An 18725-nucleotide genomic window follows, 5' to 3' on the forward strand; every position below is an offset into this window, starting at 1 on the left:
ACTCTATAATGACCAAGAAAAGCCTAAGAATATAAAAATGAGCACGTCAAAGGATGAAATACATGGCAGCAATTTGAAGTTGGTTATTCTTTTCATTTTTTTAAAAATAACCTTCTTCCCAAAACCAGTAAACAGAAAGTAACCTTTCCAACCAGGCATAGCAGTGCTCACCTATTACCTAACACTCTGGGAGGCTGAGGCAAGAGAGTCAGAAGTTCAAGCCCAGCCTGGGTGATTTAGGGAGACCCTGTCTCAAGATAAAATATTTTAACAAGGGCTAGGGATGTAGCTCAGTGTGAAAGCCCTGAGTTTACTCCCCAAATACCACAAAAACAAACAAATCTAAAAAGCAACATCCTTTTATGTTTTGTTCTGCAGAGTTCAACTTTTTAACTTCCTAAAGAGCTCTTTGAATAATTCCATGTTTTTTTTTCCTATCATATGCCTGAAAACAAAACAAACCAAAAAAAACCCCTTAATTCCCAGTTCCTAAGAATTGCCTCATTTTCCACTGAATTCACACTTGATGTTGAGGAATTTGGGTCTGAGGCAGAAACAGAATTTCCTAGACTGTTTATGCTTAGAGGATTCAGAGCCACCTTAAGACAGAAAGTCTTACGGTTTTTAGACATGATCATATAAAGTCTGGAAAAGACGTGAACTTTTAACACCAGTTATCTTGGGGAATGAGAATTCGGCAAGTATAGTACGATAAATATCCTCATTTTACTTTTATACCAGGGAATTACGTGAATGTTACACTAAACATGTATTCTGTAATTAAAATTTGACAAGTTAGTAAAAAGCAAATTAGATACACTAGTAGAATGTTCTTAGAGATTGATTAGCACTGATATGACCAAACTTACAATCAGAATTTAACTTTACTTGAATCATGTGGAAATAGTAATTGAATTACTCTCTGCTTTAAGTTACTTTAAAAAACTATAAATGCATAAAACAATAATTGTTTATAATACTTTATTGTCTTTTTTCTTTATAGGAAAAAAATCTAAATAATACACAAGGAAGAATTAATCCTGACAGTCTGCATTCCTCCCATAATTAACGTAAGCCCCCAGGATTTCTGAGCTGTGCTGCCCAGCACAGTAACCACAGGTAGAGGAAGTGAAAAAGTGCAAGATTCAGTTCAGTTCCCCAAGCCATCTCTGGTGCTCAGCAGGCCTGCTGGCTTGTAGCTGCCTCCCTGGATGGCAAGGACAGGGCACTAAGTCCTTTTTGTAAAAAGTGTCTTCAGGGCCAAGGATTTAGCTCACTGGCATAGCACCTGTCTGATAAACATGAGGTCCTAAGTTCAATCTCAGTACCAAAACAAAGTATCTTCGTAAGATACTCCTAGGGCCAGGGAGATGGCTCAGTAGAATAAGTGCTTGCCTGGCAAGCGCAGGGTCCTGAGTTCAATACCTGGTACTGAAAAAAAAAAAAAAAAAAAAAAAAGATAGTCCTGTATGTCATTTTATAAGACTGAATCTAAACTGCTGAAATGGGGCTGGAGAGATAGCTCGGTGGCATAAGTACCTGCCTGGCAAGCACAAAGTCTGAAGTTTGATCCCTGGTACTGCATGCTATGTGGGCCCCAAAAGTGGGCGTGGTGATACTTGTCAGTATTCTTGTTTATATCTCTTACATTTCAATCCCTACAGGCAGAAATGAATCGGACATATTAGACTTAAACACTTTTTTGCTCCAGCCATTACCACAATGCTTGATAAGCTTTTGGCTTCTTTCTCTGAGTCTTCCAAAGTCTTGTGAGTGTCAAAGGCTGGGACCCCCCCAGAGCTGGAGCGGGCTTTTCCAGAGCCTGGCCTGTCCCATTTTCTGTGGCTATTCTACAGGACACATTTAGTCTTCGTAAGGTAAAGACAAAAGCCTTCACAGCAGCAAGTCTGTTTCTGTTAATGTGAAGTATGTTTTCAAGGAAATTTGAAGTTCTGTTATGAATTCAATTAGTTGCTCTTGAAGTAACATCATTTGCAAAATGTCAGTGAAGTTCAGAGCCCTTTATTAAAATTCAAGCCACTCTGTCATGTAAATACAGTTAGAAGGTGAAATCTCACCACCTTCATGGCAGTCATCAAAGACCTTTAAAAAAAAAAAAAAAAAAAGTTTACATCCAACCTGACCCATCCATCCAAGACCCAACCATCTACTTGCAAACTGAAAAGGATTACAACTGTTTACTATGAACATACTGTAACTGAGCCTGCTCATGAGCAGGTAGTGCATTTACTGCAGCATCAAGATGAACATGGCCACAGCACATAGCGGAGCACTATGAGGGAGACCTATGCATTGTTGACTAGCTCATTGCTCATGTGTAGCTGCTTCCTTCCCATGAAGAATTCTGGACACAATTCCCAGTATGAGAAGCCTTTTAGCTAAAAGTTGAAACCAGGACATGGAGCACTTAGCATACAAATGGGGAATAGGACTTCAACATACAGCTCAGACGAAGAAGCCTAAGAATTTAATGCCATGAGGACCAGACCTTTCTTGTTCTCTCGTGGTCTCAGTGCCTACAGCACATGGTGCAAATCTAGCAGCCGGATGTGAGTGACAGTGTGTGCTAGGCCATGCTGGGAAAGATATTACTCTGAGTTTGACGAGCTTCTGCTGTGCCACTGGGTTGTATCCCTCACCCCAAGTTCCCTCCTTAGGGGAAATAACACCCCTCACTTCAAAGATCAGCAGGATTCAATGAGACCACGTATGAAAATCATTAAGAAGAGCCTGGCCCATGATATGTTCCCCAGCTCTCACTTCCTTCCCCATTAGGTGAAATGATTAGTCCTCATCAAAATGGGCATTACAGGACCAAGGGCAAAAAATGCAACTATCCTTAAGCTGATTATTCCATGAAAGATGTAATGACTTTTTTTTCAAAAGGTCTGTTTATCAAGGATATATGGAAGTTCTAACAGCTCTTGATCAACCCTGCAAGTCTGGGGAAAACAGCACACTTGCTGTTTCTTTAGGCAGCACGTGTGCCTGGTAGTAGCCGAGGGTTAAGTGAAATCACTTAGCTTACCGGACAGAGTCCGCAGGGCGCCCTCACCAAGCCTGTGGGTGGGATGATCGGACTGACTGCCCTGTACAGTTTCATGTGTCCGTCTACGCTGCCAACTGTGCCTTCTTTGGCAGCAATGATAGTCATCTCCACTTTCCCATCATAAATAAGGGTGTTCAAGATGGTTTCAATGTCCTCCATGGACAACTCTACCTAAAAAGGAACTCATTAGAAGGGACACAAGGATGAGGGGACACCCTTTAAGGGGTGTTAAAAACAAGTCCAGGTGACATGAGGAAACATAATGCTGCAGAAGTCATGGAAAGTAAACAGGGTGACAATGGTTGGAATCAGCACAAACCAGGGGCAAGTTAGGGACAGAGTCCAACCACACGCTGAACCTGTTCTGGTGTCACCAGCTTTAAGTAACTTTCTTTTTAATGCAGTGATAGGTATTGAATCCAGGGCCTCACACATGCTAGACAAGTCTCCTACCACTGAGCTACATCTCCAACACTTTAGTTTATTTTCCTTCTGGATCTTGCAAATTTGCCTAGCTGACCTTCAACTTGTAATCTGCCAGCACCAAGAGTACTGAGTAGCTGGGATTATAAGATGTGCCACCACACCAGCCCTGAAGTAACACATTTTTGACAAAAATGTGATGGGAAGTTCTAAAATGCCTGAGCAGAAAGAGAGACTAGCCAACAAATAAGTTCTGCCAGGCATAATGGTGCACATTTGCAAATGGTACTGGGAGGCTGAGGCAGGATTACTGAGAGTTCAAGACCAGCTTGGACTACAGAGATCAAGGCAGCCTGAACTATATAGTGATACCTTGTCTCAAAAAAAAAAGATTGGGGATGTAGCTCAATGTGAAGGACTTAGATTCAATCCCTAACACCATACACATGCACATTAAAAACAAAAAAAGAAAGAAAATGAGACAAAAAACAAATAGAAAATCCCAAATAGTCAAAGTTCCTGGTTCATTATGAGACAGAAATCTGGGTACCAGGAAGTGCAAATGACCTATCCAAGTGACACCTGAGTTCTGTTGATTAGGACATGTCCCTTAAATGGACATGCTGATGACAGCACTTAGGTCTTCTAAGAAAGGAAATCCTAAGGAGAAAACTGCTGGTGATAAGTGACGAGGAATCTGCTACTGTGCACACTTGCCAAACTGTCCCCAAGAAAGTCCCAACTCTTGGAGTCCACCACCTATGTTCCCAGCTGAAGGACAGAGCAGACTGTGCCTGATAAACAGTGTTTCTCCTGAGCGGGTTCTGGGGAACGCTCATGTCCATCACTGAGAAAGGGTCTGGGTCAAACACGACAGGAACACGCTGTCAACTGCATCCATATGATGAAGGATGATCATGCTGAAGGTAAGTTCTACTTGAAAAGTTAAAGCAAGCTCTGACCTTACTGATCCCCAGTTCACAGATGTATTTCCACACTTCATGTGATGATGCAAAGGAACTATTTCTCTGAATCATTGGGTTCTGTTTGCTTTCTCGGGCTGTTTCTGCCTGTAGGATTGAAATATAAGAGATCTAAGCAAGAATACTGAGAGTGCTTTCTTTTTGTTGTTTCTCTTTTGGGTTTTTTTTGAGACAGGGTCTTGCTCTGCAGTTCAGACTGGCCTTGAGCTCACTTTGTAGCCCTGGCTCCTCTCAAACTTCCAACACTACTCCTGCCTCAGTCTCCCAGTGCTGGGATTACAGACGTGCACCCCTAAGCCCGGCTCTGGCAGTGCTTTCACAATACAGTTTATATGTAAGCCAGCAGCACATACTATGTTCAGTAGAAATAACCAACGTCCACATTTTAGATTCAATCATACAAAAATATATATAAGACAATATCTTTTATGAAGAAACTTTTTCATTTATTTTTATTTTTTTTTTATTTCTTGCTCCAAATGCCTTCAGGGCAGGTTTGGCTGGCTTGAGTTGTGGGGATTGAACCACAGCAACCTGAACCTGACTGCTTTGTTGAAGCAGCCACTTAAAGAACTGAGCTAAGGGGCAGGCCCCCTGAAGAAAATTTTTTAAAAAGGACTTGTGACTTCCTTCAATTCTATTGCCTCACCTTCGACTGTAGGAATTTAAAACACTGTTGGTTGAGCACCTCTACGAATTCAGATTCAAAATCCTGGTCACTGTACCAGGCCCCGCCAGTCACAGACCGGTCTGGCTGCAGGTTATACAGCATGTACACTTTCTTTTTGGAGGCCTAGGGAAGAATATGCACAGTGTATTTAGAACAGTTTCTAAAAATTATTTTTAAAAAGCTACAACAATTTTAGATAAACAAATTATTCCTATAATAAATACTGTTTCCTCTATTATTAACATACTGAATTAGTACTGCACACTTGTGACGATTAGTGACCCACCTTCTTTTCTTTTTAAGGTGAGGTCTCACTAATTGTCCAGGCTGGTCTCCAACCCAGGGACTCAAGACAGCCCAGGTACAGGGACTCCAGACTCTCCTGCTGCACCCACCCTGACTGCATGAGCAGCTGAAGCCCACGCTTGCTCAAATTTCATCAGTTTTTCCCTAATGACCTTACTCTGCACCAATATTTCTTTGTTTGCTTTTTTTGTTCTGTTTTGTTTTTTTTGCAGTACCAGAGATCGAGCTCGGGACCCTGTGCTTACCAAGCAGGTACTTACACCGCTGAACTCTCTCTCGAGCACCCCCTCACTCTGCTCCGGGATTCCACCCAGGGCACATTACATGCGGCTGCCATCTCCTTAGGCTTCTTTCAGGTGTGGCAATTTCTCACTTAGTATCTACAAGGACTCATGATATTTCCCATGTAGTATGAGTTCTAATCCAGTACTACTTTGTTATTCCAACTGTTTCAGTTTTAGCCATGGACACTTTTCAGTTGGTCCTGTGTACCTCTGACATGCCCCATCATAACGCATGTGTATGTATGCATGCACGTGTCCATACTAGCACTTTCTATGTGACCTAATGTCAGGAGCAGCTTATGTACTTCCTAACGTAAGTCCTAGAATCAGTCATTACTCCAAGGAGTCCTGGCTCACTTTATTGGAAAACAGTACTAGAAACCAGGACTTGACCATTAGGTATGTTCGCAGCTCATTGGTGCTGCTGCTCCCAGGCCTTCTCAGCTGACTGGGTGAAGAGATCTGTGTAGCCACCAACTACTGTATATAAATATATATCAGGAATATGTCTACAGGAACTACCTACACTAAACCAAGTATAGAGCTTTCTCAGCTCTAATTCATCCACATGATCATCCTAGCCTCTGCCCCTTGTTTACTCCTAACTTCCTACTACAACAGTAAGAAATCTGAATCTCACTGTTGTTTCATAAGGAATTGGCTAGTCTCCCCATTCCTGTTAAGTAACCTCTACGTTTTGGGAACTTCCCAATATGAGGACCTTGTTATTCATGGAAGGTCCCTTGTACTACAGCTGGGTCTATGCTGACAAGGTGGCTCCTGATGGGTCCCTAAGTGGCTTTAGGATGGGAGTTGTCCATGCAATTAGAGGGTTGGAGCTTTGAGCCACATGAACTCAGTACATAGTCATTTAGGCTAGTTTTAAACTCAAGATTCACAAGCCTCAGTCTCTCAAGAGCCAGAATTACATTTGAATCACAACATAAGTCCATGAATAAAATTTGAAATATACTTGCAACAACAAATGTAAGTGAACAGTTTGAGGGAAAAAATAGCTACTCACCGCTACAGATTTAACAGCTTTAATAAGTTTTTTACTTTCCAAATTCTTTAGAATTTTGTTGATTTCTGTTAATGGCAAGTTACTTTTATATCGAATATCTCTGCTCCATATTCCTGTAACAAAGTAAAGTTCATGAATTATAGACTTTTATTTTCATTCCTATATGTATTTCTCATTCCACAACTATCGAAATATGGGCTGAGGAGATAGCTCGGCAGTCTAACCACCTGCCTGGCAAGGGCAAGGACCCAGGTTCGATCCCTGGCACCAAAACCTCAGGCACACTGTGCCAGCCACCAAAACCAGGCATGATGGTGCACACCTGTAATCCCAGTGCTGGGGAGGCTGATATAAGAGGATCACTATGAATCTGAACTGCGTAGTGAGACTCTATGTCAAATTAATTAATTAATTAATTTTAAAACAAAACTGTTGAAATAAAGCTAATAGCAAATCCCTTGACAAAATGTTTCTTCTCCTCCAGTCCTAGAAATGAAGCCTAGGGCCTCTACCCCTTTTATTATTTTGAGATGGTCTCACTACACTTGATCTTAGCCAAAAAGCCGAGATGCGATAGAGATGGTCTCACTAAATTGACCAGTCTGGGCTCAAACTTGTGATATTCATGCCTCACTCTCCCAGAGTGCTGAGATCACAGATGCATGCCACCACACCTAGTGACATACACAGTCTTGGCGCAGTTTGTCAAGAGGGTTAGAGAATGCCATGCTGCATTATGCGTTCTTTTGCTCCTTCCTGAGGCATCATTATCCACAATTTATGCCAACATAAACGAATGGAGGTTCGCAAAGTTTAAATGACTCCTCCAGGTTACTGCTATGGCTTAAATGTTTCCCTCAAATTTCATATGTTGGAACTCTAATCTACAAAGCCCTAAGTTAGTGGCACTTGAGAGGAGGCACCTGTGGGCAGCTGTGTTCACCAAATTATCCCTTGTGGAACTCCATACAGCAGTCCCCCCAGCAAGAAGGCACTAACTAGAGGTGGCCCGGGCCTTGAGACTTGCTAGCCTCCAGAACAGTAAAAGGCAAATTTCTTTTCTTTATAAAATTACCTCATCTGTAGTATTTAACTAGGTAGCAACAGAAAATGGACTAAGATAGTCATACAGCCAAAACATAACAATTAAAAAAATAAGATTAAGTTTTCAAAAGGTAATGCATACATATGACACAGAATTCAGAGGTTTCTTCCTATCTCTGGTCATAAAACAGTGACACCATTGGCTGTCCTTCAAGTTAACACATTTTAGGAGTATTCTCTCTGTCCCCTCCCTCCCTTTCATAAGAACAGCAGCAGGACACTCTAGCCACTTGGTCCTTCACAGGCTTACCTTTATTTCCTGCATCCTCTATGATCTGATAGACCAGCTTTTCCTGGTTATCCGATCCTTTCATTTTACTGCAGAAGAATAAAACAGAGTTAAGAAAGGAAAAGGGCAAGATTAAACTAATAATCTACATGACTATGTAAATGAATCTGCAGACAAGGCCACCACAGTGGCTTATTTACTAAATGGGCTTACCTTAAAAAGAATGAGACAGAGCTGTATGTAGCAACATGAAAAGATGTCCAAGATAGTAAGTGAAAAAAGCAAGTTACAAACAGTATGGATAGCATGATCCCATTTTTGTTTAAAAACAAAAAAGAAAAGAAAAAGAAAAGATTATATATAAATATATAATCATCCATGAGTATTTATTTCTATATATTTAGCTAAAAGGACACATACACATTGCTAAGGTTACCCTGGGAAATGGAACGTGTGACAGGAAGCAGGGATGATACACAGGACAAGTGACATTACAACAGGCTTGTATCAGCTTTTTTTCTAACACACACATAACTTTTGGGATAATTACAATTTTCTTAAAATTGAAAAGACAGGTGCTTACCCAGCATTCTGAGAGTCCTTTATTCTGTATAAAAGGCCTGTACTACTCCTTAAGAGATCCAACTGACCCTGAGGGGTTTTTTTAAACAGAAAAAAGAAGTTACATATTTTGAAGATAAATCAAGTCCAACATCAAATGTTAATGCATTAGCATTTTTTATTATACACATTAAAATACCTACATGCTAAATCCTGGTTTAGTTACATGACCAATAAATTTAAAAAGTTTAAAGGAACTTTAAAATAATGACTCAAACTAAGATTCACTTAATATATATATATGGGTTCTATCTAGATGTCCCCCTAAAGCCTCACGAGGTCACAAGTGGGGCTTTTCAGAAGCAGCTGGACCTACAGTGCGGTGCTGGGATCAAGGATGATGCTAGGATGGATTCATGGTCCAACACTAGGATTCAGGCTGCTACCTTATGGGTGTGAGTGCTACCTGTCCTACAGGTGGGTAGCCTGTACAAAATACAAGGGACAGAAAGAGGGCTGCTGCTTTCTGCTTGTCACTTACTGCCTGCTGCCTCCTACCTGCCTGTTTCTCCTCTGCCAGGTCACCCTGCCTTGAAGCCAGCTGATCATGAAATGAAAACCTTTACAAACTGTGAGCAAACTGGCAAGCAGAAGGTCTTGAGTTCAATTCCAGTACCAAAAAATGAAATGAAAATAAAAAACTGTGAGCGAAAATAAACCTTTGCTCCGTTCACTTTGGGTATCAGGTATTTTGTCCCAGCAATAAGAGAAAATATAAAAGAAATAAATGTAACAAAAGTTAAAACAATTTGCTTAAGCTGGATATACTGTCACATATCTGTATAAAACCAGCAGCTGGGAGGCTAAAGCAGGAGGATCATGAGTTTGAAGCCAACCTGGACTACCTAATACGACCTTGGCTCAAGTAACCAAAAAATAAAATAAAATATAATATAATATATATATATATATATATATATTTAAATAAAAAGTTCAAAGAAGGCTCCACAATTAAATGCGCATTAATATTTAATAGCACAACAATGAAACTATAAATAGTCACATTTACTGATGTATATAATTTTTATTAGATGAAAACTAGGTGCAAAGGCCAACTTATATATAAAAGGCCCAAGGTAGAATTATTTTTATACCAAAAGCAAGACAAAGTATATTCTGCCATGCTTCTGAGTTTCACTGGCTCTCACCTTAGGAGAACCCACGTGGCTGAGAGAGCCCCATTTCCTGTTAGGCCAAGAAGACGGAAGACTTAAGGACTGATTTACATATTACATGAACTGCCACCCCCCAACTCTACCAATACCAAAGTGAGACTGCGAAGATCAATGCAGAGGCTCCCCTTGGTCATTTCTTCAGCCTATGAACATGTAATGAATACCTCTATTGTGCCAGGTGCTATGACAGTTCATTTGGGAGGAAAAACATACTTTTTGAAGGGTTTTTTGTTTTTTGTTGGGTTTTTTTTTGCTATGCTAGGAATCAAAGCAAGGGCCTCACTCACGCTAAACCACAACTCCAGCCCTCAGCAAGCAAATTCTAACAGGGAAGCACATAACCAACTTCAACACTTCCAGGCGGGCATTAAGAAAGAGCTAAGGGTAGGAAGCGACTCAGGGAAGTATCTATGGCCCACACTGGGTCTCTGAGTGGCTTTCTGGAGACAATGACAGAGCTGAGTTCCACAGGATCACTAAGATAAGTGCAAGGAGAAAGCAAAGGGCCTTGCAAGAAGGGAGGACAGCATAAGCCATGGCTCTGATGTATGAAGCAGTGTGACAAGGCAGGGAAAGTCTACTTCCTTTGTCACGAAACTTCTGAGGGAGAGTTGTAAAGAACATAAGCCTGCAGAGGAAGGCAGGAGCATGGTGTGGTAGACCCAGGAGCTCAGATTTGTTTCTCCTGTTGGCAGATTGGAGGAAAGAGAGTGACTTGGTCCAAATGCACTTAAGACAGACTGGGGAGGACTCTCCGAGGCAAATGGTGTCTGGGAAGCCAGTCATGATGTTGCTGCAACAGCCCGGGTAAAGTCCAAGTGCCTGAACACAGGCAAGAGTAGTACAAATGCTGATGGGGGACAAATGTGAACACTGCTTAAGAGCTAAGACCAGCAACACTTCACGAGTTAACAATCTTTTGCTTAAAATCTTAAAACTGCTCCTGTCGATACCCTGTAACCAATAGGACAAGAAGTAGGTAACAGGAGCAGAGGCAGTGAAAGAGAGGAAGGCACTGAGGATGTTCACCAGGCAGGAAGAGAAAGCTGAGAGGAAGTGGAATAACACAGAGGAATAGTATCTGTCCCCTGCCACAACCTCTTCTTGGAGCTGTACATTTACTTGGGGGCGGCACCAGGGGGCTTTAGGGATTGAACCCAGGGCCTTCACAGTAAACTATATGCCCAGACTCTTTAATTTAATTAATTTATTAATTAATTTATTTATTTTTCATACCAGGAATCAAGCTCAGGACCTTGCGCTTGCCAAGCAAGAGCTTGTGAAGCTGAGCTACATCCCTAGGATCACAGGCTAAGAAGCTACAGATGTTTATGATAGGTAAGTCACTAGAAATTCCATGCACTTCTTTACCTTTGTGGTGAAAACAGGTTAAAAAAAAAAAAAAAAATATATATATATATATATATACACACACACATATATGGCCCTCTGCTTATTATAAGTAAAATTCTGTTGGAACATGGCCACACCCATTTGCTTATGCATCATCACCCATAGCTGCTGCTTGTTCAAATGACAATTACAAATCTGTTACAGAAACCATAGGGCCCACAAAACCTAAAAGATGTACTACTTAGCACTTTTTGACAGCCCTTGAACTAGAATAGTGAAAAGAATGGCTTAAAAATTGGAACACAGTCCTCAACTCTCCGTATCTACATTCCTTAAAATTCAACACCAGCAGCAGGAAGCAGATATAAGGTAAGAACACCCTATGCTTATGTGCTCTTACCTACCAATTACCTTAATAAATACAACAGTAATAATTCTTTTTTTCAATTCAAGAAGTCTGGGTTGCTTCTTGGTTTGAAGTCTTACTAGACACAACTAGAGTATAACACACTTTCTAATTTTATGGCTAGTGTATTAGGGTTCTTCAGAGAAAAGAAACATACACACGTACACCTCTCTTACTAGAAAGATTTACTTTACATGTGCAGTTCATGTAATTATGGAAGCTGAGAAATACTGTGATTTGCTTGCTGCAAGCTGGATTGGTCAAAGCCCTGAGAAGCAGAGAGCCAGTGGTGTAGATTCCAGTCAGAATCTGAAGACCCTAAATACCAACAGTGACGATGGCAGAAGACTGATGTCACAGCTGAAATGAGCAGGTTGAACCTTTCTCTGCATTTTTGTTCTATTCAGGCCCTCAGTGAACTGGATCATGTCCATCACACCAAAGAAGACCAATTCAAATACTAATCTTTTCTAGAGCATGTCTAGAAACAAGATTTAGCCAGACAGCTGGGAATCCCAGCTCTAGTCAAGTAAACAAATAAAATTAACGATCACAACTACATAATGTGAGGCAATGGCGATCATAATAAATAATTACTGTACGTGAAAGCAACTGGATCCTCCTTACCATGGACAAGAGTCTATTGATGGCCACCGCCCGCTGTTGGGCTTCTATATGAGGCATTTCATTCTGAATTACTTGGTCTGTGATTCCATGAGGAAACTGGTGACATAATTCTATAATCCTAGAAACAAAGGTTTTAATAATATATCATGTTTACTTGCTTCAAGGAGTAGTGGAGAAAAAACACAAGTAAAACAGTTTGAAGTTGTGCCTTTTTCCACATTTAGCAGACAATCTAGCTTTCTATGTCAGCTCTTAACCAAAGCAAGTTAAAAACTGAGAAAGATACTAAGTGCTCTTTAAAGAGGATTCTTCTATTCCTCACAAATAACAAACTTTAAATTAGAACCAAATCTAACAAAAATAGAAAAACTTCAGTTTTATCAGCTGGAATATGAAAAAGTTAAGTCATAAGTCTGTAAGCAGGAAGTAAACATGGACATTTCTGGTGGGAATCCAAATTTGTCACAGTAACTCACCATAATGGGGGCTTGTTTGGCAGATTATGCCTACCAAAGAAGTCCAAATCTTGTCTTTGGGTCAATAAATAGGTTATTCGTGACATAATGACAAATTTGGGCTCTTTCAAAACTATTAAAAGACTAAAAGAAAAAGTGGTATACTACTGAGAGGCTTTAGGGGCGCCACAATCCTGACTTGAACAATCCAGCGAAATCACCCGGCATACTGTTGCTTTTCACAAACTGCACTCTAACTTCATCCAAACGTTCTGTTGTGAGAATTACACAGAATCCTGGACTACAACATGAATCCACAAGCACTACGGGAAAAACGTGTCTTCTGTCATGCAACTGCCTGCCTTAACACAGAGGGAATGCAACATCACAACTTCCAGGTTCCGGGATAACGCTACGAGCGACATTCGTTTGGAACTTCCTGCGTTCTGCTCTTCAGGAAGGGGAGTTGTGTGTCCAGAATCACTGTCCCGCGTACTCTTCGAGCCTCGACCGGCCTCTTTAAAGAACTCCTAAAGAAATGGTCTGCCGCCTGCGCGGGGTCCCGAATCCGGATCTGAGCCTCAATCGTTTACCTGTTTTCTATTTCCACCGGAACCGCGTCGGGCGTCTGCACCTTTACCTTCACCTCAGCCATTAAGGCGCAGTTCTCGGCCGTGGAAGGACGACACCCTCCTAAGAAGCCAGCCAGGGAACCACAGCAGCCTGAAGAAACAGCTCCAAGCCGGGATTGAGGGGGCCTTCCTGGTCGAGTCGCAGCCGGTCTTTTCTTGCCTGTCGGCCTTAGGCGGCCAAGCTGTGCCTGCTTTGCGTCACTCGCCGGAGCCGCTACAGCTTCTTATTCGTGGTCAGGATAGCAGTATCTGTCGGACAGAGAACCCTGTTCAGTCATGCTTAAAGGAGACGGCGCCTGTCCGCGCTTTTCAACCTCTGTGAAGGCATATTCTTGGATGCCTATGGCAAAGCCGACCCGAAGGAGCTCCGGAGGGTACCAGTCACCCCGCCCGGAGGGGAGGGCGGGGCTAGTTGCTAAGAAGCGGGTTTTTCCGCCAATCATCTGTCCAGCTCCCAGTGGGCGCGCCGCACCTTGCAGCGTCTGTGGTAACCCGGGCAGTGGCGAAAGAGAAAGCTAGAAGAGGTGAGGGGCAGAAGGCCGGTTCAGGGGGTGTTGGGGGTGGCCTCGGGACTTCAGATCTCGGTCTCCGCTGCTGGAGAAGGGGGAGGAGGGCCATCGTCACTCCAAATGAAGGATGCAGGCGTCCTTGACCGTCCCAAATGGGCCAGGGCGGAAGACCAGACCGGGTCCTGCATTTGGGTGGCGAGGAGAGGGTCCAGGTGGAGGGACTGGAAGGTGGAGGTGGGTGCTGTCGTCTGCATCTGCAGTTAGCATCTAGAATCAGCTTTTTTCTCCCCTTTGTTTAAGGACCAGTGGCCACCCCAACCTCTTAAGGTCAGTCACAGTCGCCACGCATGAATTACTCTCTCCTCCCTATGTTTATTTCTAACTAATTTTCATTTTTATTGCAACCCCTCCCACTTCAATGGCAATGGATGAGCGAGTTCCCCCATGTCCCGCCACAATGCTGCGAGCCCTGGTGCTGCACTGTCAGCATCCGCAGTTTGTATTCTTCCAACAGGATCCGTCCTACCAGAGGATTAAGGCCCTCTTCAGACTCCTTGTCCTACTCTTGAGAATACAGCGCGCTCAAACGCAAGCCACTGAGCGGTGCAGAGCAGCACTGTTAGCGTTGCCACAAGCAATATCAACATGATGCTCGCAAGAGTCTAAATGCCTAGTCACAAATTCGTAAGTTTACGTACATGGAAATTGTAAATAATAAAATGTGCAGAAAGTAGACTAGAGCTAGTTGTGGTGGTGCATGCGTATAATCACAACACTCTGGGAGGCTGAAGCAGGGTGTTCAAAAATTCCAGCCTAGATGGGCACTGTGGTAGACAACTCTAATTCCAGCACTCAGGAAACTGAGGAAGGAAGATCACCACCATTTCCAGGCCAGCCTGGACTATGTAGGAAGACCCTGTCTCTAAATAAATAAATGTTGCAGCCCACACTTGGTGAGACTGTCTCAAAATAAAAAAGAAAGAAAGAAATGTTTGTAAAAGGGCTGGAAGCCAGGCATGTTGGCACACTCCTGTAATCTCCACACTTAGGAAACTGAGGCAGGGGTATTGCCATGATTTGGAAACCAGCCTGTGCTACAAAGCAGGGCCCTACTCAATCACCCAATCAATCAATCGATCGATCAATCACATTTCATGTTGCACACAGACTTGCTTCTGTTTACCTTGTGTGATGAATTCCCCTGATATCGAAGAGATGGCCATTAACCAAAGGCAAGAACAGGCTTCAAGTTTCCAGAAGAAACTGAGGTCATGAAATTAGTGGTACTCTCTGTTCTGCATTAGTCATGTACTTATTTTTATTTTAGGGTTTTTTTGAGGCAAGGACTCATTATGCTGTCCAAGCTAGCCTTGAAGTCACTATATAATCCAGCCTAGCCCAATGATCCTCCTGCCTCAGCCTCCCAAGTGCTTGGATCACAGATGTATGCCACCATACCTGGCTGCTACTTAGTCATTTAAAGTAACTCTTTCCCTCTATCATTCCTCCTTCTTGCTTAGAAGAGAGATATTTATTTATTTATTTATTTTTGGCAGAACCCAGGATTGAACTCAGGCCCTTGCACTTGCCAGGCAAGTGCTTATTCTACTGAGCTATCTCCCCAGCCCTAAAAGTGAGATATTTAGACAAATCCCCACACAAGTTCTCATCAGCAGCTGAGCGTGGTGACACATACCTGTAATCTCAACACTTGGGGAGCTGAGGCAGGAAGACCGCCACAAGTTTAAGGCCAGTCTGGCTATGTAGTAATTTCAAGGCAGGCCTGAATTGCGTAGTGGGGACCCTGTCTAAAAAAAAAAAAAAAAAAAAAGACATGAGAAAAATGAAAACACAAAAATATTATTAATAAATGAAAATACTTTTTATAAATCCACATCTTCAATGCTCCACAGAGACTTGCTTTCCTAAAGTTTGTAGCAAATTTATATTTTCTAAATACATTTATGTTTTAACTGAAACATAAAAGTTCTAAAGACATTTGTATTTTTTTAATTTTATTTATTTGTGTGTGTGTGTGTGTGTGTGTGTGTGGCCAGCTCAGCCCACCAGGGGGCGGGGCTGGCTGGCATGTGGTGCTGGGGGATTGAACCTTGGTCCCTGTGCTTTGCCAAGCTTGTTCCAAATGGGTGCTTTAGACCACTGAGCCATCTCACCAGCCCCATTTATAGTTTTATAAATATTGTGTGAAGAAAATTTTTTTCTCCTTGCTTTATGTAATCTCACAGTTTGAAATAATTTTCTAACTAAAAAAGAATCCTAAAAAAAAAAAAGACCAAATCAGCAAAAATGCAGCTAAAATGCAATCATTATTGCAATTTTAAAAAATGGGCTGATATTGGCAGGTGGTGTAGTAACAATGTTGCCTTTAGAGCTTACTAGTGCTGCTGTTATTTTTTGCAGAATGGCATTGATTTTCATCTAGGCTTTTGACTTAAGGAGGGACCATGACGGCCGGTTCCGTGTGTGCTCCTCAGATCATACCACTGCGAGTGCCTCAGCCTGGCAAAGCGAACCATGAAATCAATACTAACACTCTTTTGGAAATGAAATCAGGTAGGAATATCATGGATTTGAAATGAGTTTTTAAAAAACCTTACAGTATTCTTTGTGTTCCTGCAGTTGCTGCTCGATCTCTGCATGCTTTCTTTAATCAGGAATTAGGAAGATGTAATACTTGCGCAGTTCAAACAGTGTTGCCCTTTGGTGGCTTATAAAAGGACACATATTTAGATAAAAATGGTTGGTGATGACTAAGCTTTCGCCTCTACAGGTGTAAAGGGGCGGCGGCAGCATGACTCAGCAAAGGAAAGATGTCTAGTTGCTTCCACACGCTTTCCCAGGGATAAAGTATCTGTCCTCCTAGTATAAGCTGCTATGTTAACTTCTAACAGGCTTAGAGATTGAGTCCACGCTTTGACAGCTTCTAATAGCTTCAAGCACAGGGCAGTCTTTCTGAATTCCAGTTTTCTCACAGTGAGATGAGCACAGTCGTATTGACCACTTAGAGCCACTATGATGATGAAATGGGTTGGTACACATGTGAAGTGCTCAAGGTATAGTATTTACTTATTTATTTTATTTATTTTTTGTATTTTAGGGAAGGGCCTACAGGGCGTTCATGGTCTCACTACTAGATCGGACTCATAGCGATCCGCCTGTTTACAGCCTCCCGTGAGCTGGGATTACAGGCACGTGCCACCACGCCCAGTCTCAGTTGCCATCTCAGCAAGCCCCAGGGACAGGGCTGGCACAGCAGGCCTCCCTGGCCCCTGTGCCTGCTTGTAGGAGCTTTAATCCACTGAGCTATTTGACTGGCCCGATATAGTATTTAATAAAAGAAATCTTTTCTTTTTAAGAAATCTTAACTATTATTGCAAAAATAAAGTATAGATTATATTTCCTGGTAATATTTATTCTTCAAACTTTTTTTTTTTTTTTTTTGGCAGAACCAGGGATTGAACTCAGGCCCTTGCGCTTGCCAGGGAAACGCGTATTCCACTGAGCCATCTCCCCGGCCCTCTTCAAATTCTTAAATGTATTTATGACATATATGTGTGTGTATACATACATGTATGTATGTATTCATATGTACTTTGCATAGGAAACCTTCATTAAATAAAACATGAACAAATATTTGTATTAAAAGGCTTAGATTCCAGAGCCAGGCATGGTGGCACACGCCTGTAATCTGAGCACTGTAGAGGCTGAGGCAAGAGGATAGTTGTGAGTTTGAGACCAGCCTGGGCTACAAAGTGAGCTCAAGGCTAGCCTGAATTGCATAGTGACATCCTTTCTCAAAAAGACAAAAAAAAAAAAAAAAAAAAAAGACTTAGATTCCAGTTTTATATGTTAATAACACATATATATACAGATGACTTACCTGCACTAGTGCTTCCTAGACCAAGAAAGAATTCCAGTGTAGTCTGTTGCACTAACCCGGTGATGGCGAACCTTTCACAGACCCAGTGCCCAAGCTGCCACCCCAAGCCCACTTCTTTGTGGAAAAGTGCCAACATGGCAAATAAACCTGAATACTGAGAGTTTAGTTGAGAAAAAACAATCATACATTAATATATTTTATTTTTAAAGAAAAACACAATATCAGAGCTGTAAGTGATACAAACAACTTTTTTTTTTTTTTTTTTTTTTTTTTTTTTTGGTCTTTTTGAGACAAGATCTTGCTAAGCAGCTCAGGCTGGCCTTGACCTCACTTTGTAGCCTAGGCTTGGCCTTGAACTCATAACTGTCCTGCTGCCTCAGCGTCCTGAATGCTGGGATTATAAGCCTGCGCCACCATGCCCAGCTTCAAACAGCTTTTTCTTGAAGGTAAAAATTGGCATTTGCTGTGTTTCTTTGCACTGTTGTCCCATGCTCAGCTGCTGGGACAATGCTAGGTGACAGAGAGGGCTTCGTGGGCTCACTGCAGCACACACACCATAGGTTCCCCAGCACTGCTCTGTACTATGTTTTGAAACTTAATATGAAAAAAACTATAAAATAATGTCTAATTTTTTAAAAAATCATAAGCAAAGATAAAATTATAATATGATACTTATAGCTCTGAAGAGAGATTATATAATTACAAATGATACTATGACTAATAGGCTACCCAAATTCTTTAACATTTAAATGTCAAATAAAAAGGTTTCATAATTCAGTGCCCAAAACAAAAATAACCCTATAAAAAAAATGGACAAAGGCTGTGAAAATGCATTGTATAAGAAAGAAAATAGAAATATTGGGCTGGTGGGATGGCTCAGTGGTCTAAAGCACCTACTTGGAACAGGCTTGGCGGAGCACAGGGACCGTGGTTCAATCCCCCAGCACCACATG

General features: G+C 41.8%; 2 protein-coding genes across 5 annotated transcripts in view; one reads left to right on the plus strand and one right to left on the minus strand.

The window, feature by feature from the left end:
* Positions 1–710: 710 nt before the first annotated feature.
* Polr3f (RNA polymerase III subunit F) lies at positions 711–13686 on the minus strand. 4 transcript variants are annotated; one of them, XM_023720213.1, is made up of 10 exons: positions 13324–13572; positions 12276–12393; positions 8677–8744; positions 8307–8327; positions 8115–8182; positions 6761–6873; positions 5126–5269; positions 4456–4563; positions 3050–3241; positions 711–2103 (listed from the first exon to the last, which is right to left on the minus strand). In XM_023720213.1, exons 1-10 carry the CDS (start codon positions 13383–13385, stop codon positions 2026–2028), a joined length of 972 nt encoding a protein of 323 aa, XP_023575981.1. In that variant the 5' UTR covers positions 13386–13572; the 3' UTR covers positions 711–2025. The 4 variants fall into 4 exon arrangements, with proteins under 4 accessions (XP_023575981.1, XP_023575982.1, XP_023575983.1 ...); XM_023720214.1 differs by lacking the exon at positions 13324–13572 and adding an exon at positions 12930–13312; XM_023720215.1 differs by lacking the exon at positions 5126–5269 and having other exon boundaries at positions 13324–13686.
* Positions 13687–13798: 112 nt separating this feature from the next.
* Positions 13799–18725, plus strand: part of Dzank1 (double zinc ribbon and ankyrin repeat domains 1) — a 50113-nt gene continuing 45186 nt past the window's right edge. The window contains exons 1-2 of the mRNA XM_023720130.1: positions 13799–13886; positions 16293–16445. Coding sequence (XP_023575898.1) covers positions 16337–16445 — 109 coding nt within the window. The 5' untranslated portion in view covers positions 13799–13886; positions 16293–16336. The remainder of the gene's footprint in view (positions 13887–16292; positions 16446–18725) is intronic.

This window comes from Octodon degus, unplaced genomic scaffold (assembly GCF_000260255.1).
Source record: "Octodon degus isolate 3935 unplaced genomic scaffold, OctDeg1.0 scaffold00073, whole genome shotgun sequence".
In the NCBI taxonomy this organism is placed as follows: Eukaryota; Metazoa; Chordata; class Mammalia; order Rodentia; family Octodontidae; genus Octodon; species Octodon degus.